General features: G+C 42.9%; 1 protein-coding gene across 2 annotated transcripts in view; it reads right to left on the bottom strand.

The window, feature by feature from the left end:
• The window catches only part of LOC126470245 (polycomb protein Scm), a 216,823-nt gene that overhangs the window by 142,434 nt on the left and 48,966 nt on the right, over nt 1-25,423 (bottom strand). For both annotated transcript variants that reach the window (XM_050097954.1, XM_050097955.1), the window contains exons 4-5: nt 6,571-6,721; nt 3,125-3,285 (exon numbers count right to left, since the gene is read on the bottom strand). In XM_050097954.1, the coding sequence (XP_049953911.1) occupies nt 3,125-3,285; nt 6,571-6,721 (312 nt within the window). The remainder of the gene's footprint in view (nt 1-3,124; nt 3,286-6,570; nt 6,722-25,423) is intronic.

Raw genomic sequence — 25,423 nt, 5'->3', positions numbered from 1 at the left:
ATTCCGAAAGATTGGAAAAGGGCACTGGTCATTGCAGTTTTCAAGAAGGGACGTCGAACAGATGTGCAGAACTATAGACCTTTATCTCTAACGTGGATTAGTTGTAGAATTTTGAAACACATGTTATGTTCGAGTATAATGACTTTTCTGAAGACTAGAAATCTACTCTGTAGGAATCAGCATGGGTTTTGAAAAAGACGATCCTGTGAAACCCAGCTCGCGCTATTCGTCCACGAGACTCAGAGGGTCACAGACACAGGTTCCCAGGTAGATGCCATGTTTCTTGACTTCCGCAAGGCGTTTGATACAGTTCCCCACAGTCGTTTAATGAACAAAGTAAGAGCATATGGACTATCAGACCAATTGTGTGATTGGATTGAAGAGTTCCTTGATAACAGAACGCAGCATGTCATTCTCAATGGAGAGAAGTCTTCCGAAGTAATAGTGATTTCAGGTGTGCCACAAGGGAGTGTTGTAGGACTGTTGCTATTCACAATATATATAATTGACCTTGTGAATAACATTGGAAGTTCACTGAGGCTTTTTGCGGACGATGCTGTAGTATATCGAGAGGTTGTAACAATGGAAAATTGTTTTGAGATTCAGGTGGAACTGCAATGAATTGACACATGGTGCAGGAAATGGCAACTAAATCTCAACGTAGACAAGTGTAATGTGCTGTGAATACATAGAAAGAAAGATCTTTTATTATTTAGCTACAATAGAGCAGGTCAGCAACTGGAAGCAGTTAATTCCATAAATTATCTGGGAGTGGGCATTAGGAGTGATTTAAAATGGAATGACCATATAAAATTAATCGTCGGTAAAGCAGATACCAGACTGAGATTCATTGGAAGAATCCTAAGGAAATGCAGTCCGGAAACAAAGGAAGTAGGTTACAGTACACTTGTTCACCCACTGTTTGAATACTGCTCAACGGTGTAGGATCCGTACCAGATAGGGTTGATAGAAGAGATAGAGAAGATCCAATGGAGAGCAGCGCGCTTCGTTACAGGATCATTTAGTAATCACGAAAGCATTACAGAGATGATAGAAGAGTCTGCAAGAGGGACGCTCAGTGGCTTGGTACGGGCTTTTGTTGAAGTTTCGAAAACATACCTCCACTGAGGAGTCAAGCAGTACATTGCTCCCTCCTACGTACATCTCGCAAAGAGACCGTGAGGATAAAATCAGAGAGATTAGAACCCACACAGAGACATATCGACACTCTTTCTTTCCACGAACAATACGAGACTGGAGTAGAAGGGGAACCGATAGAGGTACTCAAGGTGTCCTCCGCCACACATCGTCAGGTGGCTTGCGGAGAATAGATGTAGATGTAGACTACAGTTTTCTATTCTGCTGCTTTCTTTATCTGCTTTTGTATGACTACACTGCTGTGAAGATAAAATGAGAACACTAACATAACAAGGATTTAATGGCAAAGAATCAATGCCCACCTTGCAGCTAATCTTCTAGATCCAACAGTACAAGGTAGTAACCTGAAGCCTATCGAGATGCTTAATGCAATAAGCTTTGCTTGTGGCACAGGAAAGAACACTGGACTAAACGTTATTCAACTTAATGAGAACTTGGCTGATTATACGAACAAAGAAAGACTTTGGTCCAGACAATTTGTATGAGAAGGAGTGGGTCCTCAACCTTAGGAAGATAAAAATCATTGTGTAAATCCTATATTGTGGTGGCAAGGTTTAAGAGGAACTTGTGAATTGTCAAAAGTTGCTGTAAAAACTCTGGTCACACCAGTTACATCTCCTGCTGCAGAGTGTTCCTTCAGCACGTCCAATTTATTTCCCCTAATAAGTCTCCCCTAACTCTGAAGCAGCTTTTTCAACTTGGTTACGCAACCACTAAAGGAGCAATGCTGCAAAAAACCTTCAATACCAAACACCAGATTAATAATTTTAATAAGCACCACTTATCAATTAACCTTTAAAATGTGTAAATGCCTGGGCGTTTATGAATTTTGAGCATTTGCCCAGGCATGTATCCTGGCCATTTGCCACAACTTATAATTGTCCAGGCATTTCACACTACTAAGCAGTACAGGTGCCAAGTAGCTGTTTCCCTGGAAGACAATAGATTTGTACCCTCCCATCAGCGTGATGAAGGAGGTATCAGGATTCATCAAAGCATGCAACACTCTGCCACCGTGCCAGTGCCCATGGTCATGTGCCCATCTCAGCCAAAGTTGCCTATGGTGTGGTATTAATACTGGCATGTACATGGGTTTTCAGCTGCAGAGGCCCATTGTTAGGAGTGTTTGATGCACTGTGTGTTCATACAAACTTGTAATCTGCCCATCATTAAAGTCTAATGTTAGTTCCACCACCACAGTCCACCATCTGTTCTGTTTTATCAGTCTGCTCAGCCTACAACATCCAACATCTGCCATGAGGGGTGGCAGCCCAACCCGATGACGTCTGCATGTGGTTTCACTGTGTGTTGAAGACATTCACCACAATACTTCTAGAACACCTGAAATGTCATTCAGTTTACAAAATGCTCATGCTGAGCCTCCAGGCCAACACATTCTGCCCTTTATCAAACTCAGATAGATTGCGTGTCTTCCTCATTCGACACACAGACACAACACTTACTGATATTACATGCACCGTGCATGTGTCTGTCTAGCATTCATTCCTCATCAGGTGATGCTGCTATCACATGGACAGGTTTATATCAACAGTAGGTCAATAGTAATAATGTTCTGGGTGATCAGTGTGTATTTAATCACTTGATTAATTGAGGTACTTCAGGTAATGGTCTCAGACAGTGTAGTAAAATAACAAAGAATTAAGTTTCAGGGAATAAAAGATCTTTATGCAGCCTTGTTATACAATCTCTATTTTGTCACATATTGTGAAGCACTGTGACTGGTGGAAGACTAAACAACCGATAAATTTCAACAGTGTATGTTTTTATTAGCGATTTCACAATGAACAATAGACAAGCTTCAAACAATTCCATTATGCTATCACTTAAGACATTTTGTACTTAGTGCTACAGTCCATCAACTCCAAGATAACTGCAACTTTCACACTCATCTCTATTTACTGTAAGACACTATCATAATGATGATAATTACTCTAAGTACACTAACCTGCTTATAAAATTCTGGAGGAGCTGCGACACTATTTGTTTCTTTAAGATAAGAATCCCAATCAAATGTGCTGTTTGTGGAATCAAGCTGTGATGCTGGAGGCACAGACTGCACAGTAGCCGTGGGAGGCGAATTTATTGTCCGTTGATCAGACCCTGTAACTATAAACAAATTCAAATTGTAATGGCACAGAATGTATGTAACAGGATAAATTTAGTAAGGGACATATCTACAGTAGCAGTGTAAAAATTTGGCGGTCTTCACAAAATACTTTTTCCAAGAAATACCACAGGGTAAGAAGTGAACATGCACAGACTACTGTGATCTAAATGAAAGAGAGAACTACATTAACACTCTGCAAGCCACCTTCGGTGTACCACTGTCACTTTTTCCTCTTATCTTCCACTCATGAACAGTTCGTGAGAAGAGCTATTGCTGGCAAGCCTCTGTGTGACCTTGAATCTCTCTATAAATTTCACCTTCATGGTCTTTTCACTAGATTTACACAGGATGAACCCATACATTAGTTGACTCTTCTACAAATGCACATTCTCAGAACGTAAACAGTCAACAACACTGAGATGCAGAATGTCTCTCTAGCTGCATCAGCCACTGGAGTTGGCTGAGCATCTCCATTACACTTTCATGCTTTCTAAATTAACCTTTAATGAAATGCACTGCTCTTCTTTGCACCTCCTCTACTTCATCTATCAATCCTATTGGGGAAGGATCCCTAATTGATGAGCAATATTCAGAAATTGGTTGAATGAGGCTTTTGTAAGCTACTCCCTTGGTGGGTAGGCTACATTTTCTAAGGATTCTTCTGATGAATCTCAGTCTGGTATCTGTCTTACGTGCAACAAGTTTTATGTGATTGTTTCACGTCAACTCACTCCATACTTATATTCTTTGTTATTTTGTTGATGTAAGTGCTTCCGTGCAGTTCTGCAATAGTGTAATCATACAATAATGAGTCTTCCTGCCTATTCATGCCCAATGCACTACATTTACTTATGATGGTCAACTGCCACTCCTTGCATGAAGCATCGATCCTCTGCAGATCATCATGCATTTCACTATAATTATCTAGTGTCATGACTTGTCTACACAACAGCATAATCCATGAAAAGCTTCATAGAATCTCTGATGTTATCCTTAAGTGTATGAATAGTGTGAAAAGTGACAGTTCTGTAACACACTCTTGACGTACAGCCAAAGTTACTTTTACAACTGAATATTTCTCTCTGTTCAGAATGACATGCTGTGTTTTGTTTACTAGGCACTCTTTAATTCAATCACATAGGTGATCTGATATGCCATATGCTTGTACTTTGTTCATTAGGTTGCCAGGTGGCACTGTACTTAACACCTTCTGGAATGCATGGTGTTAATCTGAGCATCTACTGCTTTTTGTGTCTCGTGGACAACCACAGTGAGCTGGGTTTAACACAATCATTTTCGAGACCCATCTAAATTCCTAAAGAGGAGATTTTTGGTCTCCTGAAATTCCATAAACTGACAAGTTTCTATGGAAACATTGCTAGGATATATGTATGTTTGTCTTTCTCACATCCATTCCTGACCGCCCCTCCTTCCTCTTTTTCACTCTGAATGAAAAAAATATTACCTCATTCAGCATTTGTCCAATTTTCCACATCTTAATTAATTAATATCTCCCCCTCTCTCTTTCTTCCCCTGCCCCCCCCCCTCAGCTTTACTTACTGAATGGCATGCTCATTCTTCTCATCTGCACCTAGTAGTGAGCTGAGAATTGTAGACTAGAAGTTGTAGTTTCAATCAGTCTTTGCATGTGTGTCACACAATGAAATGTTCTCTGATGGAAAAAGAGGGCTCATCACCTCCTGCACAAACTCTGTTGCTAATCATACGTCCTCATGCCAAGCAGAATGTTTTGTTAGAATTTTTTGGCACTTGTGATAACAGAATTTTCTTTGTATACGACGCTACACTTACTCAATGGGAATTCATATAGCCATTGAAATTTTGCATATACAATGTACCTAACAGACTTTGAAGTTTTGAGTGAGTTATGTTGCAGGTACAGATCTTCAGTAGGGAACTTTTTATCAAAACAAATTTGGCATGTACTTCACCATAGGATGACTGTCCATCATTAAAGGGAATGTCACATGGCAAGAACGAACTTCTGAATGGATCCAGTTAATTGAAAAGACTTGCTTTTGGTGAGCAGAGCTGGTTTTTTAAGTACAACCCCACTACCTTGTATTTCCTACTAACTGAGTAAGTTATTATATGACACTATGCCATAATGGTCACCCTAAAATATGAGTAGTCATTATAAAATCTTCTGTATGGAGATGGACTGCAGATTCTGTAACTTCAAATGAAATTATGGCTGACTGTAAACTGAAGTCAGCATTTTATTTATGTTGTTAGAATATCTGTCATGATTTTAAGTGGTCTCCATGAGAGCATTCATTTAGAAATATGATACAGAAGTAGAGATGGAATGGTTTAGTATTCTTCCTTTCATCATAGATTTTGGTCTGTCTCTTATCAGGCTGACAGTAGAATAAAAAATTTTCTACCACAACCTCTTCTTAGTGGTGGGCAGAAGATGAAAGTTTACTGACCAGTGCACCCACAATAGTTCTAAAAAATGCAACACACAGAAAATTGTCTTCATGACTTCTCAGGACATGTACAATCCTTATGTTACATTATACTTTCACTTCAATTTATAAGACTACCTAACCTCTCAATATTAATTATCTTGTTTATTATTCCAAATTTATTTTTATATATAGCATGAATAACCACTTATAGTGCATTGCTATATCCTTTTGCTTTCAATTTCCATTATCTTACCAACGGAAAAATTATTTGCTCCAACTCCATCAGCTTTTGACATTCAATTCTGACAGACTCTTTGCATTTTTCTCTGTTATAGTCATTGCCTCTTTATTATTCTCTCTTTGTAACAGGTTTCTAACTTTGCACAAAGATCACATGGTGATACGCTTCCCTTTCATACAAATCCAACAACCAGCATCCCTCCACACAATTTTTTTGTATTATATAAAGGCATGCATGACATCGCATTATAGTTAGTTTCTGCTTCCGGCTGTACACACTTTTCTCTAAACCTTATGTTAGGAATACCATCAGTTGTTAAAATATTCTGAAACACAACTTCTGTCTCCCAGCATAACAGCAGTTATAGCAACCAGCTACTTTCAACAATAAAGAAAGCATCAGAAAGTCAATACATACAACAAACTGCACTAATTTGAAGAAAGTATGTAAACAGAGAGAGAGAGAGAGAGAGAGAGAGAGAGAGAGAGAGAGAGAGACTGAACTTACTATAACAAAACTGTATATTGTAGGTGATTGATCCAACAGACTAAGATAAAAAGACCAGAACATTTAGTCTATAGTATACTGATTCTCCTGTAATAAATTACCTCTCTTTTGATCTGCTAGCTGAGCAGCTTGCTCCTTCTTTGTGTGCTTGTTAAGACAGAAAGTGCTACAGAAGTCCTTTGTTGGGCCACCCTGTTGCTCAAGCCGAACAGGTGTTCCACGTATAACATTGTCGCACACCAAGCAAGCTCCCTGAAAATGAGGTGAACAGCATGACTAAATTTTTCACAGTTTCAGAAACCTATCATCTTGCAACTTCTTTGTGTGGGTGTGTGTGTCCTCTGAATGATAAAACACACATAGGAGAGAAAAATGTAACTGTACTCAATGTTGCTGAACTCATTAATGGCCTTGGAAGTGTGCAGTACGTTCAAAGCTGTAATTATGACAATGGTGGTACTGCAGCAGATTTGTTTTTATGGAAGTTCCTGATCAGTTTAATTTGGGAAGTGTACCCTCTTGTTACAATACTACACTGAAGAGCCAAAGAAACTGGTACACCTGCCTAATATCGTGTAGGGTCCCTGACGGCACGCACAAGTGCTGCAACACAAACGTGGCACAGACTTGACTAATGTCTGAAGTAGTGCTGGAGGGAACTGATACCATGAATCCTGCAGAGCAGTCCATATATCTGTAAGTGTATGAGGGGGTGGAGATCTCTTCTGAACAGCATGTTGCAAGGCATCACAAATATGCTCAATAATGTTCAAGAGTGTTCCTGGAGCCAGTCTGTAGCAATTCTGGACATGTAGGGTGTTGCAATGTCCTACTGGAATTGCCCAAGTCTGTCGGAATGCACAACGGTCATGAATGGATGCAAGTTATCAGACAGGATGGTTACGTATGTGTCACCTGTCAGAGTCATATCTAGATGTATCAGGGATACCATACCACTCTAACTGCACATGCCCCATATCATAACAGAGCCTCTACCAGCTTGAACAGTCCCCTGCTGACATGCAGGGTCCAGGGATTCATGAGGGTGTCTCCATACCCGTACATATCCCTCTGCTTGATACAATTTGAAAGGAGACTCGTCCTACCAGGCAACATGTCTCCAATCATCAACAGTCCAATATCGGTGTTGACAGGCCCAGGTGAGGCATAAAGCTTTGTGTTCTGCAGTCATCAAGGATACATCAGTTGGCCTTCGGCTCCGAATGCCCTATCGACATTGTTTCATGGCATGGTTTGCACTCTGACACTTGTTGATGGCCTAGCATTGAAATCTGCAGCAATTTGCAGAAAGGTTGAACATCTGTCACACTGAACTATTCTCTTCAGTCATCGCTGGTCCCGTTATTGCAGGATTTTTTTCCAGCTACAGCGATGAAATGGCCACATGGGAAAATCCCCACTTCATCGCTACCTCAGAGATGCTGTGTCCTACCGCTCATGAGCTGACTGTAACATCATGTTCAAACTCACTTAAATCTTGACAACCTGCCACTGTAGCAGCAGTAACCTCTGTAACAACTGTGCCACACACTTGTTGTCTTATATAGGCATTGCTGACTGCAGCACCGTATTCTGCCTGTTTACATATCCCTGTATTTGAATAAGCATGCCTATACCAGTTCCTTTGGCACTTTAGGGTATATCAGTGCTTAAAAGCCTTCAACACATTTAAGTAGCTGACAGGTATTCAACAAGAAGTCTACAATTATATTATATCAACAGCATATATAGCAAATACCTGAATTCAAATGTACATTTATTATGTACTAACCAAACAGAAAGTGAAGAAGGGTAGCACACATCTGTTACAAGTTACAGTAGTTGCAACTGTTAGGTGGTAGCATACTTCAGTCCCCCGTAAATTAAAAATACTGTGTGTGTTTGTCCATTTTCAAAAACTACCTTATAAGTTGTAGCCAGAATTTACGTTACACTATTCAGACCATAACAACGTAGGAGGAAATTCAGAGTATGTCAGTCTCAAGAGTCTCACTATACTACAGTAACAGAAGTTACAAAACACCACCAAAGTTGTTGTGAAAATGTCCCACAGCCTCCACCTGTCCCCATCCCACCTTATAAGATATCACATACGTATCATTTTTGTTCTATGTCTGGCTGCTAGAGTCTAACGCTATCATTTTCATTTTCATTACATGTTCAATTCAGATTTCTACAAGTTACTGAATTTGATACTTCTACCTGAAGTCTTTGTATGAAAATCAATGGGATTCATTCCCACATATTTCCATTGTGCTACAAATAAGTAATTGTTTCTCCTCATTATCTTATGTTAGAAGAATGCAAGGAGTTATTTTTATGTTACTTGTAAAATAAATGTAACTATTACTACTACTTTTACTGCTGATAAATGTAACTGCTGTTTTAACTTTGTATTCAAAGAAGGATACATAAGTAATGTATTCAAAGAGTTAGAGAGTACGTGTTGCCACTGTTGATATAGTGTGAGAAAAACAAGAGAGCACACTCAGTTGCACAAAATCCTGCTAAGAACTACATTAAAAAACACAAAAATAACTGACTTTCAACAATGTTGTTTGTAGCTGTGAGCAACACAAAGTTTAAAGAGGTAAGTATAACATCAACATTTTTGTCACCTGTCTGTGCCCATATGATTGAGAATTGAAACTGAAGCACTTATTATAATTCCTGAAGTAAAAATGTCTCAAGTACCTATGGGACTGTACATCCGGAGAACTATATCAATCTGTATTACAATCAGATCATAAAGACAAGTGGAGAGCACAGTATGACTCAAGCAAGCACTGAGGGTTGGGTTGTTTTTTGGGGGAAAGAGACCAAACAGCGAGGTCATCGGTCTCATCGGATTAGGGAAGGATGGGGAAGGAAGTCGGCCGTGTCCTTTCAAAGGAACCATCCCAGCATTTGCCTGGAGCGATTTAGGGAAATCACGGAAAACCTAAATCAGGATGGCCGGACGCGGGATTGAACCGTTGTCCTCCCGAATGCAAGTCCAGTGTGCTAACCACTGCGCCACCTCGCTCGGTACGCAAACGCTGAAACACAGAGTGAAACATATTGTTCTTTCAATATATTGATATTCAAAGAGTGCTACCTGCAACGAATTATATAAGAATCTGATAACTTATCAGCTGTATTCTTCACATTTACAAAGGAAAAATAAAACAAAACTAACAGCAGATTTTTTTCCATGGCTGGAAACCTAAAGTTCAAGCAAATGCACATTGCCTTATGTGGTGTGTTGACCATCATAGTGTAACAGTTATCATCACTAGCTGGTAATGTGCAGGTCACTGGTTTGAGTATCACATCCTGCAATTCCTTATCATCCAACATTAGTGATTTCTGGGAGGTTCTGGTACCAATTTATGGAATACTGGAATTTGTTAGAGCATTCAGACCACGTCTATGTAGGAGCACTGTCTGCCTTGACATGCATTTCCATTCCACGTGTAGTTTTGTGTGTCCTCAATTAACATGTTTTCAGTGTGAAATGTCAGTTCTTGTTTACACCACTGCTATAGTAACTGATACTCTATTTCCAGATTCACTGTGCCACAGTTTGGTGGAGAAGCTGAGTATCATAGACAATGACAGGGCCAGCAGCAATCTGCGGCTGTCTGTTGACGGTGCTGTCGGATATGGGAAGGTGTCGTCATCGAGCGACTGTAGGAGGATACGAGATGACTTAGGCAAAATTTCTAGTTGGTATGATGAATGGTAGCTAGCTCTAAATGTAGAAAAATGTAAGTAAATGCAGATGAGTAGGAAAAACAAGCCTGCAATGTTCAAATACAGTATTGATTAAATACCTGAGCATAACATTGCAGAAGATACAAAATGGAGTGAGCGTGTGAGGAAGGATAGAAGTAAAGTTGAATGCTTGACTTTGGTTTGTTGGGAGAATTTTAGGAAGGTGTGGTTCATTTGTGAAGGAGACCATGTATAGGACACTAATGGGACCCATTCTCGAGTACTGCCCGAGTGTCTGGGATCTCCACCAGGTCAGATTAAAGGAAGACGTCGAAGAAATTCAGAAACGTGCTGCTAGATCTGTTACTGATAGCTTTCATCATCATGTGAGCATTACAAAGATGTCTTGTGAACTCAAACGGGAATCCCTGGAGGGAAGACAAAGTTATTTTCGTAGACCACTATCGAGAAAATTTTGAGAACCACCATTTGGAACTGACTGCGGAATGGTTCTACTGCCACCGGCATACATTTTGCGTAAGGTCCATGAAGATAGAGAGAAATTAGGGCTTGTAAAGAGGCATACTCATTTTTCTCTTGCTCTATCTGCAAGTGGAACAGGAAAGATAATGATTAGTAGTGGTACAAGGTACCCCTCTGCCAGGCACCACGCAGTGGCTCACGGAGTATGAGGGTGAGCAAAATCTGATGCTTCAGGACTAGGAACTACAGTACTTCATTCCTCCTACAGTCCGCACTGCTAGCATAACAATGAATATGAAAGAATTGATGAGACAGATACACATCAAGCCAGGACACGGTGAAGTGGCTACAGGGATTTGATCGTGCTGCCTAATACAACAGGTGGATGGTATGATATGTCTTGTCAATTGCCAGTGTTTACTTTTGCTTGGATGGTACAGTACAGCAGTGGCTTTAAGACAACAAGCAATAAGGAAATGCTGAAGAGTTGGGGCAAATTTCAGGTGGGGCGATAATGGTGGTAACCAGCAGCATGTCTGATTTGCTGAAGAACATAGCCCAACAGCAGGGAAAAAAGTGTATTTAACACTGTGTTACACAGTGAACTCAAATCTAATGGTAAAGTATAACACCTAAAGATGGGTGTGACACAGGACATCTACCATGTGCTTCTTTGAAGGATGTATCTATACAGAGAGGACTTCATAAAGAGGTGTCAGCACAATGAGACAATGCACAAGACAAAGAGTGGATAGAAAGACATTCTACACACTTGTGAATGTCATATTGATAGCGGTTAAAGAAGAGCATTAGGACCTCTCGTCACTAATGCAGCAGATAGCAATGGAGGAGATGTGGTGTCACCGCCAGACACCACACTTGCTAGGTGGTAGCTTTAAATCGGCCGCGGTCCATTAGTACATGTCGGACCCGCGTGTCGCCACTGTGTGATCGCAGACCGAGCGCCACCACAAGGCAGGTCTCGAGATACGGAATAGCACTCGCCCCAGTTGTACGGACGACTTTGCTAGCGACTACACGGACGAAGCATTGCTCATTAGCCGAGCAAATAGTTAGAATAGCCTTCAGTTAAGTCAATGGCTACGACCTAGCAAGGTGCCATTAGTAACATTGCATGTATCTAAAGAGTCTCACTTGTATCGCCACAATCTCCAGATGTACCAAAAGGATGGATTAAAGTTAAGTATTCCAGAAGCTAAGTACTTTTCTTTATAGCGTTCATAGCGTGTCCTGTTTCAGACCTCACGCACCCTGCTTTGGCTTAGCGCGTGCCTTTCAGCTTCCTCTCGTTGTGTCTGGGCTGTCTTGTCTAGACACAACAGGAGATATGATGTTTTATGGTGTCTGTTAATGATGAACACTGACTGTCATAAGTAGCAGCACGTAACAGTGATCCCAGCAAGATGGAGATAGCCTCACTAAGTTAAGAAGAGATTAGTCGATCACTGGCAAGGAAAACGAAAATTGGAGGAGAAAAACCTGACGTATGCTGCAGCTATCAGACAATATCGAAGGTTCTCAATCATACTGGTACAGCTTGCTTCCTCAGCAATTTGCTTACCTCACAGAAAGATGGACATCTGGAGAACAGGAGACATTGTGCCAATATGTTTCCACTGTGGATACCCTAGGCAGGCTGTATGCTACAATAAAGAAAGGGGAAAAGCATTCAACAACCATTAAGCAACAAGACACCAAACAGGGCAGTTATATGCATACAACAGCTGATGATTACAGCCAATCTGCAAGACAAAGATCATTTCCATTCCCTGGTCAAGATTGCTCTCCAACTCTTTGCAGCTATTCTGTGTCACCATGTAGAGTTTCTAGCTACAAAACTCAGGGAAAAAGTAAATGACGTGAGCACCTATGGAGGTGAGGCCACCATAGATAAAAATACTGTGTGGACAATAGTGGTCATGGTATCATCAAATCACATCATCATCATCATCATCATCATCATCATCATCAATGATGAACATATACAGGCCCAAGTCTAATCTTGATGGAACATTTTCTGTTATACTGAGTATTTATCATTGTAAGCTGAAGAACTCTGTGTTCTAATATACAAAGGCAGTCACGCTGAAGGTTCTTAGAGGAAAATACATTCAGCTGACAGGGAACAGTAATGTGAGAATAATTATACATGATAGACCACAACTATTCGAACTGGATGTTTTATCATAATGCAACCATAAGTTTTTCTTGGACAGGACTTCTTGCAGATTTCATGAGCAGTCATAGACTTTCGAAGATTGGAGCTCCAGAGAGACGAAGCTGGACAACAATTGCTATGGGTGATTGCCTGTCATTGGACACACACCAATTCTATCAATGAGATGAGTTCTAGCCAACAGTGTGGATGCTCAGTGATGATCATAGCTCTCACTAGTGGAAAAGTTCAACTCTGGGTGCCCAACTGCCATGAACAGCTGCAACTCATTCCTAAGGTTAAGCTAACATGGACAACTGAACAGGTCCAGGAAGGACAGCTCAGTGTCACTGATAAAGGATCATAACATGTTGGCCATTATTATCAACTACCCACTGGATGATTTACTATACAGTCAGCAAGTGAAACATTCTTTATCAATTTTCAGGTGCATTCAAGATCAGAGTGGAGGCAAGGCAGTTATAATGACCCAAGTTAAGCTCCATATCAACCCCGTGGATCATCCTGCCCCCCCCCCCCCCCCTTCCCATTTCCCCTTTCCCAATCAGTCAGCACTTATATGTCTCCAGCTGAACAATAGATAGAGCAGAAGTCAGCAGTGTAACTGCTGTGAGACGACACCATACAGTTGTCAGAGTGTCCTTGGTCCTATTGTCCTTGTGAAGAAGATACAAGGAACATGGCATTTCTGCATAAATTACTAGTGGCTGAACAAATTCTCTAAAAGGATGTATGCCCACCAGCATGAAATGATAACACCTTGGACTGTCTGGAGGAAGTGAAGTTTTTCTCCAGTATGGGAATGCAGACTGTCTGCTAACAGATCAATGTTGATGAGGCTGACCAGGAAAAGACTGCTTCATAATACCTAATGGACTCTATGAGTTCAAAATTATGCAGCTTGGTCTATTCAACACTCCAGCCACCTCAGAACAAATGACAGACAACCTGCTTTGGCATCTTAATTTTTTCCTATCTGAATAACATTACTGTTTTCTCAAATACATTTGAAGAGCATTTAAATCACTTGACAACTCTCCGGAAGTGTGTCCACAGTCCAGGTATTTGCTGAATCCTCTTTGGCACACTTGTGGTGAAAGGCTTCCTTCGAATCTGCTCCTGCAAAAATGTTTTATAAAGGATTTCAGTTGTAAAATAAGGCCAGTACAAGAACTGCTGCTGTGAGAAGTCAAATTTTCTAGAGGGCAGGAGCATGACAGATCTTTCTATATCCTTAAGGAGACGCTCACAGCATCACCAATTCTGGAAATGTTTGATGAGAGTACCGAGATGGAACTACACACAGAAGCCAGTGGTTATGGGATAAACGCAGCTCTATAGAAATCTTGAAAGGCACTGGAAGGGTGAGTGTCTACACTTTGAGAGTAATCCCAAAGTCCAAGGCAAATTACTGTATGAGAAAGTGTGTCTTTCAATTGTTTTGAGCAATCAGTAATTTCTGGCCCTATTTACATGGTAGGTCATTCATTCACTGTTGTAACTGACCATCATTCATTACATTGACTGATCAACTTGAAGGATCCATTAGAAAGATTAGAAAAATGGATACTGAAGTTTCAGGAATATGACATTACAGTAACACAAAAATAGATGCAAAAATAAGGATGATGACTCTCCTTTGTGGAATCCACTGGAAATACATTACAGCACTGGTGATATCCCAGTAATCAACGCACTAATTAATACTGCATCTGAACAATACTGACCACTACTGAGTACCACAGAGGCTTTTGAGAAGAAAGACTCTGTCAAAGGAGATACCAGACCAATTGATGGAACATTGTATACAACACATTACAACCCGATGGGACAAAAATTGTTGCTCATCATGCCACCTCATTTACAACCAGCCATACTGAACAATTTTCATGACACTCTGACATCACCTCATGTTGAATTTGCAAAGACAGTATATAATTAGCCAGAGCTCTGGTGATCTCTCAGACATTATGTAAGCCACTATAAGGAACGCTAATGCGCCTCAATTACTTCCCTGAACATTTAGTACCATTTTATCGTTCAGTTGCTCCATTTCACTGTAGTGGAAGTGACCTCATCGGAAGGCTGTCACAGTCAACAAATTGGAAGGGTAATAATGTGCAGTGACTAATCTACCTGGTATGCTGTCACCAAGTCCTCACTCACTGTGGAAGCTCTGTGAGATCTTAAAGAGGAATTAATTTTGAAGCACCATGTTTTTTTTTGTTTTTTTTTTTGTTTTTAGGGCGCAAAACTGCTATGGTCATTAGCGCCCGGTCCGTGACTTAGTAAACAGTAAAAAACCGAAATTGAAAACCAGCAGCAATGGGAACGAAAGTCATAAAATTGGAGAAACTAAAAGCAGAAGGAAGGCTTAAAAATCCACTACAGAAAGGGGTTGGTTGTCCCCAAAAAAAGCTTCAAATGACTGACGTCATTTCACTGGCACTAACAAACTTGAGAACGCGGTCGGCTGAGCGCGTGTCATCTGCTAAAATCAACGATATATCAGGCGATAGCTATAGATGGGAGCGTAACGGATTAAAAGAGGGGCATTCAATTAAAAGGTGTCTTACCATCCACAGCTGAGAGCAGTGGGACAGAGTGGGGGAGGATCGCCACTTAAAAGACGTCGATGGCTAAAAAGACAGTGCCCTATCCAGAGTCTAGTTAAAATTACCTCCTCCCGACGACGTGTTCGGGAGGAAGAGGTCCAAGCACAAGGAAGAGCTTTCACGTCCCGCAATTTATTATGGGTAAGTGTCGACCAATGCGTGTGCCATAAATGAACAACCGTAGATCGGCGAAGGGAATCGATTGAATAGCTGGCCGAGGAAGAGAGACTGCAGCCTTGGCTGCAATATCGGCCGCCTCATTTCCACAGATACCAACGTGTCCCGGGACCCAGAGGAACGCCACCGAGACACCCCCCAGGTGGAGCAAGCGCAGACAGTCCTGAATCCGGTGGACCAGAGGGTGCACAGGATAAAGAGCTTGGAGACTGAGGAGAGAGCTGAGAGAATCTGAGCAGATAACGTACTGTATCCGCTGATGGCGGCGGATGTAGTGGACAGCCTGGAGAACAGCGTAAAGCTCTGCAGTATAAACCGAACACTGGTCGGGAAGCCGAAAGTGATTTGGGGTGTCGCCAACAATATAGGCACTCCCTACACCTAACGATGTTTTCGAGCTGTCGGTGTAAATAAATGTGGCGTCCGTCATTTGTGCACACAGAGCAGCAAATGCCCGACGATAAACAAGTGAAGGGGTACCATCCTTGGGAAATCGACAAAGGTCACGGAGCAGGCAGATCGGGGGACGGAGCCAAGGCGGTGCTGTACCCCAAGTTGTCAAGAAGGTTTTAGGAAAGCGGAAGGAAAGAGAATGGAGCAGTTGACAGAAGCAGACTCCCAGTGGTAGTAGGGAGGAGGGGCGGCCTGCATACCCTACATCAAAGGAGGCGTCGAAAAAAAGGTCATGGGCTGGATTAGCAGGCATGGAAGACAGATGGCTAGCATAACGACTCAGAAGGACTGCTCGCCGATTGGACAGCGGAGGTTCAGCAGTCTCAGCATAAAGGCTTTCCACAGGGCTGGTGTAAAAAGCTCCAGACACTAAACGTAATCCACGATGGTGGATAGAGTCGAGACGCTGAAGAATAGATGGCCGAGCAGAGGAGTAGACTATGCTTCCATAGTCCAATTTCGAGCGCACTAAGGCGTGATAGAGGCGGAGAAGGACCACTCGGTCCGCTCCCCAGGAGGTACCATTCAGGACACAGAGGGTGTTAAGGGATCGCAGACAGCGAGCCGAAAGATAGGAAACGTGGGAGGACCAGCACAGTTTTCTGTCAAACATAAGACCCAAGAATTTAGCGACGTTTGAAAACGGAAGGTTGACAGGACCTAGATGTAAGGAGGGCAGAAGAAACTCCTTACATCGCCAAAAATTAACACAAACGGTCTTACTGGGAGAAAAACGGAAGCCGGTTTCGATGTTCCAAGAGTGGAGGCGATCGAGACATCCTTGAAGACGTCGTTCAAGAAGGCTGGTCTGTTGAGAGCTGTAGTAGATCGCAAAATCGTCCACAAAGAGGGAGCACGAGACATCAGGAAGGAGACAATCCATAATTGGATTGATGGCAATGGCAAACAGTACAACACTCAGCACGGAGCCCTGGGGTACCCCGTTTTCTTGGGAGAAAGTACGGGAGAGATTAGTGTTCACCTGCACCCTAAATGTGCGCTCTGCCATAAATTCGCGAAGAAAAAGGGGCAGCCGACCTCGAAAGCCCCAAGAGAACAGTGTGCGGAGGATGCCTGTCCTCCAACAGGTACCGTATGCTCTCTCCAGATCAAAAAATATTGCTACTGTTTGGCATTTCCGGAGAAAATTGTTCATGATATAAGTGGAGAGAGCAACAAGATGGTCAACTGCAGAATGATGCTTTCGGAATCCGCATTGGGCAGGTGTTAAAAGACTGCGGTATTCCAGCCACCACGCTAAACGGTAAATCACCATATGCTCCAAAACCTTACAGACACTACTCGTGAGAGAAATGGGGCGATAGCTAGAGGGGAGATGTTTGTCCTTTCCAGGTTTCGGAACAGGAACGACGATAGCTTCCCACCATCGTCTGGGAAAAGTACTGTCAGTCCAAATTCGATTATAAAGGCGAAGGAGGTAACGCAGACTATGGGTTGATAAATGCAGCAACATTTGGACGTGGATACCATCCGGTCCTGGGGCGGAGGAGCGAGAAGAAGAGAGTGCATGTTGGAGTTCCGCATGGAGAAAACAGTATTGTAGCTTTCACGATTTTGAGAGGAGAAAGCAAGAGGTCGCACTTCCGCTGCACGTTTCTTCGGGAGAAACGCTGGCGGGTAATTTGAAGAGCTCGAAATCTCAGCAAAGTGCTGACCCAATGAGTTAGAAATTGCGACGGGGTCCACTAATGTGTCATGCGCGACAGTGAGCCCAGAGACCGGGGAGAAACTAGGCGCGCCTGAGAACCGTCGAAGCTGACTCCAAACTTCCGAGGAAGGAGTGAAGGTGTTAAATGAGCTGATAAAGAATTTCCAGCTTGCCTTCTTGCTATCACGGATGACATGACGGCATCGCGCTCGGAACTGCTTATAGCGGATACAGTTGGCCAAAGTAGGATGGTGGCGGAAAACGCGGAGAGCACGTCGCCGCTCACGTATTGCATCACGGCATGCCTCGTTCCACCAAGGGACTGGGGGGTGCCGGGGCAATTTGGAGGTGCGTGGTATTGAATGTTTCGCAGCTGTAAGAATAACGTCGGTAATATGTGTGACCTCATCGTCGACGCTGGGAAAGTGACGGTCATCGAATGTCGCTAGAGACGAAAAAAGTGTCCAATCAGCTTGGGCAAACTTCCAGCGTCGCGGGCGCATGTAGGGCAGTTGAGGCTGCAGTCTAAGGACACACGGAAAGTGGTCACTCGAGTGTGTATCATCAAAGGCGAACCATTCGAAGCGCCGAGCTAGCGGAACAGTACCGACCGCAAGGTCCAAATGAGATAAACTTGTCGTGGAGGCAGACAAAAATGTAGGGACCCCAGTGTTGAGGCAAACTAGATCTGCTTGGTGGAAGACGTCTAGCAATAGTGAGCCACGTGGACAAGGATGTGGAGATCCCCAAAGCGGGTGGTGGGCATTGAAGTCCCCAACCAGCAAATATGGGGGTGGAAGCTGACCAAGAAGATGAAGGAGATCAGCTCGTGCCATTGGTGTGGACGATGGAATGTATACAGTACAAAGAGAGAACGTGTATCCAGAAAGGGAAAGACGGACGGCGACAGCTTGGAAGGAAGTGTTTAAATGGATTGGGTGATAATGGAGAGTTTCATGGAGAAGAATGATGAGTCCTCCATGTGCTGGAGTGCCTTCAACAGAGGGGAGATCATATCGGACGGACTGAAAATGAGGGAGAACAAAGCAGTCATGGGGACGCAGCTTTGTTTCCTGAAGACAGAAGATGACCGCCGAGTAGGATCGTAAGAGGATCGACAATTCATCCCGATTGGCTCGAATACCGCGGATATTCCAGTGGATAATGGACATAGGGTGAACAGAAAATGGAGGAATGTGACCAAGGTCGCTGTCAACTCAACGACTGCTCAGAGCTTGCGACCGACAGCATGGAATGGCATTCAGCCGAAGGCAGAAGATCCTGATCCATAGGTTGGTCAGGAGCAGCTCCTGCCACCAGCGATCGGCCAGTTGATCGGCCGCCAGCAGTGCGCCTCGGCGACACAGAAGACGGCCGAGGGCGATTTCCGCCAGGTGGTGCTGTAGATGGGACACGCCTTGGCGGAGAAGGAGAGGAACTGGGTTTCTTTGTAGCCTTCTTGAAAGTATGATGTTTAGAGGAAGGAGGAACCGATGGTTGGGAAGTTGCGGTACGTAAAAACTCTTCACGAGTATGCTCTTTTTTCGAAGTCTTGGTGTCTGACTTTTGGGCTCGAGATTTAGCAGAACTCGACGAAGGGTGAGCCAGAGAGTGGGCAGGCGAAAGTGGTGAGGTTGAACGGGCGATCTTTGCGCTGTACGATCTGACGACCGTGGCACTAAAGGTGAGGTCGCAAGTCTGCATGGCCGCCTCCTTTGTTGGCCGAGGAGAAGCAAGGACAGTGCTGTATTTTCCTGTCTGAGGCACGGTGGGCCGTCGACTGGCGAACAATTTTCGAGCAGCAAAGGTCGACACCTTTTCCTTTACTCTAATTTCCTGGATGAGCTTTTCGTCCTTAAAAACGGGACAATCTCGAGAGGAAGCAGCGTGGTCACCCATACAGTTGATGCAGCGAGGGGATGGAGGTGGACAAGCACCCTCATGGGCATCCTTGCCACACGTAACACATTTGGCCAGATTGGAACAGGACTGGCTGGTGTGATTGAACCGCTGACACCGATAGCAACGCGTAGGGTTTGGGACGTAAGGGTGAACGGAAATTATCTCATAGCCTGCTTTGATTTTCGATGGGAGTTGAACTTTGTCAAATGTCAAGAAGACAGTGTGGGTTGGAATGATGTTCGTGTCAACCCTTTTCATAACCCTATGAACAGCCGTTACGCCCTGGTCAGACAGGTAGTGCTGAATTTCTTCGTCAGACAATCCATCGAGGGAGCGTGTATATACGACTCCACGCGAGGAATTTAAAGTACGGTGCGGTTCCACTCGGACAGGGAAGGTGTGTAGTAGTGAGGTACGCAGCAATTTTTGTGCCTGGAGGGCACTGACTGTTTCTAACAACAGGGTGCCATTCCGTAATCTGGAACAAGACTTTACAGGACCTGCAATTGCGTCGGCACCTTTCTGAATAATGAAAGGGTTGATCGTGGAGAAGTCGTGACCTTCGTCAGACCGAGAAACAACAAGGAACTGTGGCAACGATGGAAGAGCTGTCTGTGGCTGAGACTCAGTGAACTTACGCTTGTGAGCAGACATAGTGGAAGGTGAGGAAACCATTGCGGAAGAATCCCCCATGATTACCGGCATCTCCGATGGCGCGCTCCTCCCTTGTGGGGGCCCTCTCTGAGGGCACTCCCGCCTTAGGTGATTGTTCACACCTCAGGTCACACCTCCCGACAAACGGACGGAGGGACCAATTGGCACTTTCGGAAGGTATCAGCTCGGGTAATCACCCCTCCCTGGGCCTGGCCGTTACCAGGGGGTACGTACGTGTCCTACCTGTCTACCCGGGGCGGGGAATTACGCGTTACCCCATCACCGGCTACACAAAAATGCGTGGGTCGGCCTTCAGACACGCACAGGGAGGAAAAAAGAGAAAGGGAAAGGAAAGAAGAGGAGTCTCAAATGCCGCAGCGGAGAAAAGGGCAAAGAGAAGAGGGAAGGGAAAGAGAAGGACAGAGGAAGTACGAAGACTTGCAAGTGTAGAAAGCAAGGAATTTGTAACAGTTTCGAGCGTCCGCCTCCGGACGTAGGCACAAACCATACTCCCAGAGGGGGAGAAAGGGAAGGAAAGAGCCAGGGGTGAGGGGTGGGGCGAAGATGGGGGACGGGGAAGGATACGGAAAGGGAGGGTATGCAGCCCGGAAAGGAAGGAGGGCCACATTAGCTCGGGGTCCCGTGCTCGCTACGCACGTATCCACAAAAGAGTTGTGGACCCCCTTGGGGGGGAAGCACCATGTGTAATGATCTTTGATCACGAATGAGTTCCAATTGAGGCTGGTTTCACAAGTAATTCCTTGAAGGATTTTCATCATGTGATGACAACTAGGGAACAACCATGGATCAATGGCCTCATGTAACATTTTATTAGGATAACAACAGGTATGCTCTTATTGTAGGTTGATGCTGAACAGAAGGCCTGGGATACAATACTACCTGTCATAACATTCACGAAGAACACAGTAAAGCAAAACACTACATGATTCACATTATTTTCCCTGATATAAAGACAAAATGCTGGAAAAACAATGGATGCTTTGTTTATGTTTCAACAGAACAAAATTTAAGATGACTTCACCAAAAACTTTATCATCAAATGTGAAGAAAGAAGACAGCTGTAATGCATACAGTACTCTAACGCTATGAGGATCATGTTATACCATCAAGCACTGATCTGTAATCTTCAAGCCAGGTCACCTATTACGGTTTTTTTCAAGTGGGAACATGAGGATCCACCAATGCCTACATATGATAAGATCACTGACTAGATCAATATCCATGAAGCTAGTCCACTTAACCCACAGGTCACAATTTAGGGGGAAGGGGGGGGGGGGGGAGCAAAGCTGCATTCTGTACATCGTTCATGATGGTATGGTGGTTACAATCAATGTGTTGCAATGTGCAACTCACTGGTTTGAGTCCTGCCTCCTGTCATTATTTATCTTTAACACTTGTGGTTTCTGGAAGGTTAAGGGACTTATTTTCAGAATGATGGAATTTGTTAGAACACTCTGTGTGTATTAGGAGGACAGACCTCTAAGGCCGACAGTCCAATTCTGTGTTTGCTAAAATACAGTTTCAGTGATTGATGTTGACCCTGCTCTTACAATTGGTACTTGATTCCATATTCAATGTGCCAATATAATTGCACACACAAATGTTAGCATTCTACAGTGTGCTGGAAGACAACAAATGTGACATGAGTAAGAATGAGTAAGTTTACAACATGACTTTGTGTCTCAGGCAATGAAAACATACAAAAACTTGGAAAGGTAATTTTTAATGTAAAACACAAGGATAGTTTGGTCACAAAACAAAGACAAACTAATAACAAAAGTCAGTCGTGATCAGATAAACTAAAAATTACATTCAGCATGCAAAATACACTGTATCTTCAACTGGTCTGTATGCAAACAGACAGGCATTTATGAAACTCTTGCTATGAAAAGGAAAATTCAACCTGATCGTAATGATGAATGTAGAGGTGGAAAACTGTGGACACACTGAAAATAACATTTACTAGTTCTTTCTAATCCTCATATGCAGTCCCACAGGCTGATCTCTTGTGTGATGCTTTTGAAATGCTGATGAATGAATAAATCAGTCTTGCGATTTACTCACTGAATGATCAGCAAACCCAGTCTCTAGTGTCCAACAATGATCCTATTGAACATATGGCCTCATTTTCCTGAAAGTTTGTTCCACAAGTAGTAGTCAATAATGCAGTAATGGGGTGAAAAAGAATGTGTTGAGTAAAATGCACTTTATAGTAACACTACATCTGCGTAAATACTCTGCAAGCCACCATATGGTGTACAACGGAGGCAACCATGTACCACTACATGTCATTTCCTTTCCTCTTCCACTCGCAAATGGAGTGAGAGAGAAATGACTATCTATATTCCTCTGTGCAAGCCCTAATTTATTTGTCTTCACATTCATTGTATGACATTTACATTAGCAGCAGTAGAAACGTTCTGCAGTCAGTTGCAAATGCTAGTTCCTGAAACCTACTCAATAGAGGTTCACACCAAGAATGTCATCTTCCCTCCACGGATTCCCATTTGAGTTCACAAAGCATCTCCATAATACCTGCATGTTGATCAAACCTACCAGTAACAAATTTAGCAGTATGAATCTTAATTTTTTTGATGTCATTCTTTAATCTGACCTGGTAGGAATCCCAACAATTAAGTAGTACTTGAGGATGGGTTGCACTAGTGTCCTACATGTGGTGTCCTTTGTAGATAACCGACACTATCCTAAAACTCTCCCAATAAACTGAAGCACACCTTTCGGCTTCCCTACTATTGTCCTTACATGCTAGTTTTTCATATCACTTTGCTTTGTTACACCTAGAAATTTAATCAACATGACTGTGTCACGCAGCACACAACTAATATGTAATCCAACATTACAAGATTGCTTTTTCTACTCATCAGCATTAGCTTTTTTGCCACCCATCGCACCAAATAGAAATTCTGTCTAAGTCATCGTGTATCCTTTTACAGTCACTCAACAGCAATACTTTCCTGTGGTCACACATAGCTGCTCACGCTGCTCACCCAACCCATCCGGTCATTTTCTAAAGATAGTGAACAAGAGTGGCTGTATCACACTTCTATGGGGCACTCCTGATGATACCCTGGTCTTTGATAAACACTTTCCATAAAGGCCAACATATTGGGTTCTATTATTTATGCAGTCTTTGAGCCAATCACATACCTGGGAATCTATTCTGTATGCTCGGACCTTTGTTAATAGTTTGCAGTGGGGCACTGTGTCAACTACTTACTGGAAATCTAGGAATATGGAATTGGCCTGTTGCCCTTCATCCATGGTTCACAGGATATTGTGCAAGAAACAGGTAAACTGAGTTTTGCAAGTGATGCTTTCTAAATCCATGCCGATTTGTGGACAGATTGTGTGTGTCAAGGAAATTTATAATATTCAAACTTAGAATATGCTGAAGATTTCTCCAGTAAACTGATGTCAAGAATATGGGTCTGTAATTTTGAGGATCCATTCTTTTACCCCTCTTATATACATGTGTCACCCATGTTTCTTTCCACTCACTTGATACTTGATAACTTGCATTGTGTAACAGATTCATGATCAATGCAAGCTAAGTAAGGTGCCACGGCTGTACAGTACTCTCTGTGAAACCGAACTGCAATTCCATCTGGACAACTAATTTGTATCCAGCTCTTTCAGTTGTTTCTCAGTTCTCACGATGCCATTTCTATGTCCTCCAGATGGGAGTCAGTCTGATAGTCAAATGATGGTATATCTGTACAATCCTCCTGCATGAATAATTTTTCAAATAAGAAATTTAAAACTTCAGCTTTCATTTTGCTGTCTTCTACTGGTTCACTAGTAACTGGATACAAATATTCACCCCGAACCTAGTGATTTTATGTAGGACCAGAATGCTCTCGGCAATACCCTTTGTTAAGGTATGTGATAAGAGGTTACAGTACACCTCACAAATCAATCATTTTAGAGACACATAAATTTCTACTAACTTTTGCCTGTAGACATTTCCACAGTGTTGTTTCTCCCGTGAGTGCAACGATCTATGCTTCCTCAGCATTTTCCAAATTTTATTGCCGGCCGGTGTGGCCGAGTGGTTCTAGGCGCTTCAGTCTGGAACCGTGCAACAGCTACGGTCGCATATTCGAATCCTCCCTCGAGCATGGATGTGTGTGATGTCCTTAGGTTAGTTAGGTTTACGTAGTTCTAAGTTCTAGGGGACTGATGACCTCTGATGTTAAGTCCCATAGTGCTCCGAGCCATTTGAGCCAAATTTTATTACTGGACCTAGTTAAACCACACTGTGTATCTCCCAACCTTATACACTTGCTAGACACATACTTCTCCAGAGCGTGATTTACAATTAGTTTAATCTACATCCAAAATTCCTCTACGCCCATCATATTGGAACTAAATATTGCCCACTCATTGTTTAAGTAGAATGCTAACAACTGCTTATCTGCGCCTTCCAGCATAAATACTCTTCTTGATGGATTTAGTATCTTTAGTAATCATTGTTGCTATGTTGAGATCATGATCACTAATTGTTGAATCCTGCCTACTCGTCAAATATGGGGTGCCCAGGAAACGTGCATTCTCGGACCACTAGACAACAATTCAAGCAAATCAGATTAAAGGGTTTTATTAGAAAATGAATCAATGACAATAACACAGAAGTGTCACAAGCAAAGGGTGATATGCAAATAAGAAATCTCTTCAATATATACAATTCCTACATCACTGGTCTTGAAGTGCCTAATCTTGATGCTGCTGTACAAGTGGGTTGCGACGAGTCGGCGCAGCACATATGTCCTCTTTGTGTAGAGGCTGCTGCCGTCTTGTCGTCGCCCTGGAGAGCGGTCAGTAAGCGTGCAATTGGCTGATGTCTTCTCCACAGCCCGCTCTGCTCTCTTGTTTCTGACTAGCATGACGGCGCCTGACTTTACACCAGAACACTAATCCATATCTCTACATTGACACTGTCGATAAGGTCAGGTCTGTTTACAGTTACAAGGTCTTCAATATTTCCACTGTGTGTGACTTGAACTAGCTGCTCAAGACAGTTTTCAGAAAATTGTGTTCAGGACTAA

This window comes from Schistocerca serialis, chromosome 3 (genome assembly GCF_023864345.2).
Source record: "Schistocerca serialis cubense isolate TAMUIC-IGC-003099 chromosome 3, iqSchSeri2.2, whole genome shotgun sequence".
Lineage (NCBI taxonomy): Eukaryota > Metazoa > Arthropoda > Insecta > Orthoptera > Acrididae > Schistocerca > Schistocerca serialis.
Note: the sequence above shows the minus strand (reverse complement) of the source record. Positions and strands in the feature narration are given on the sequence as shown.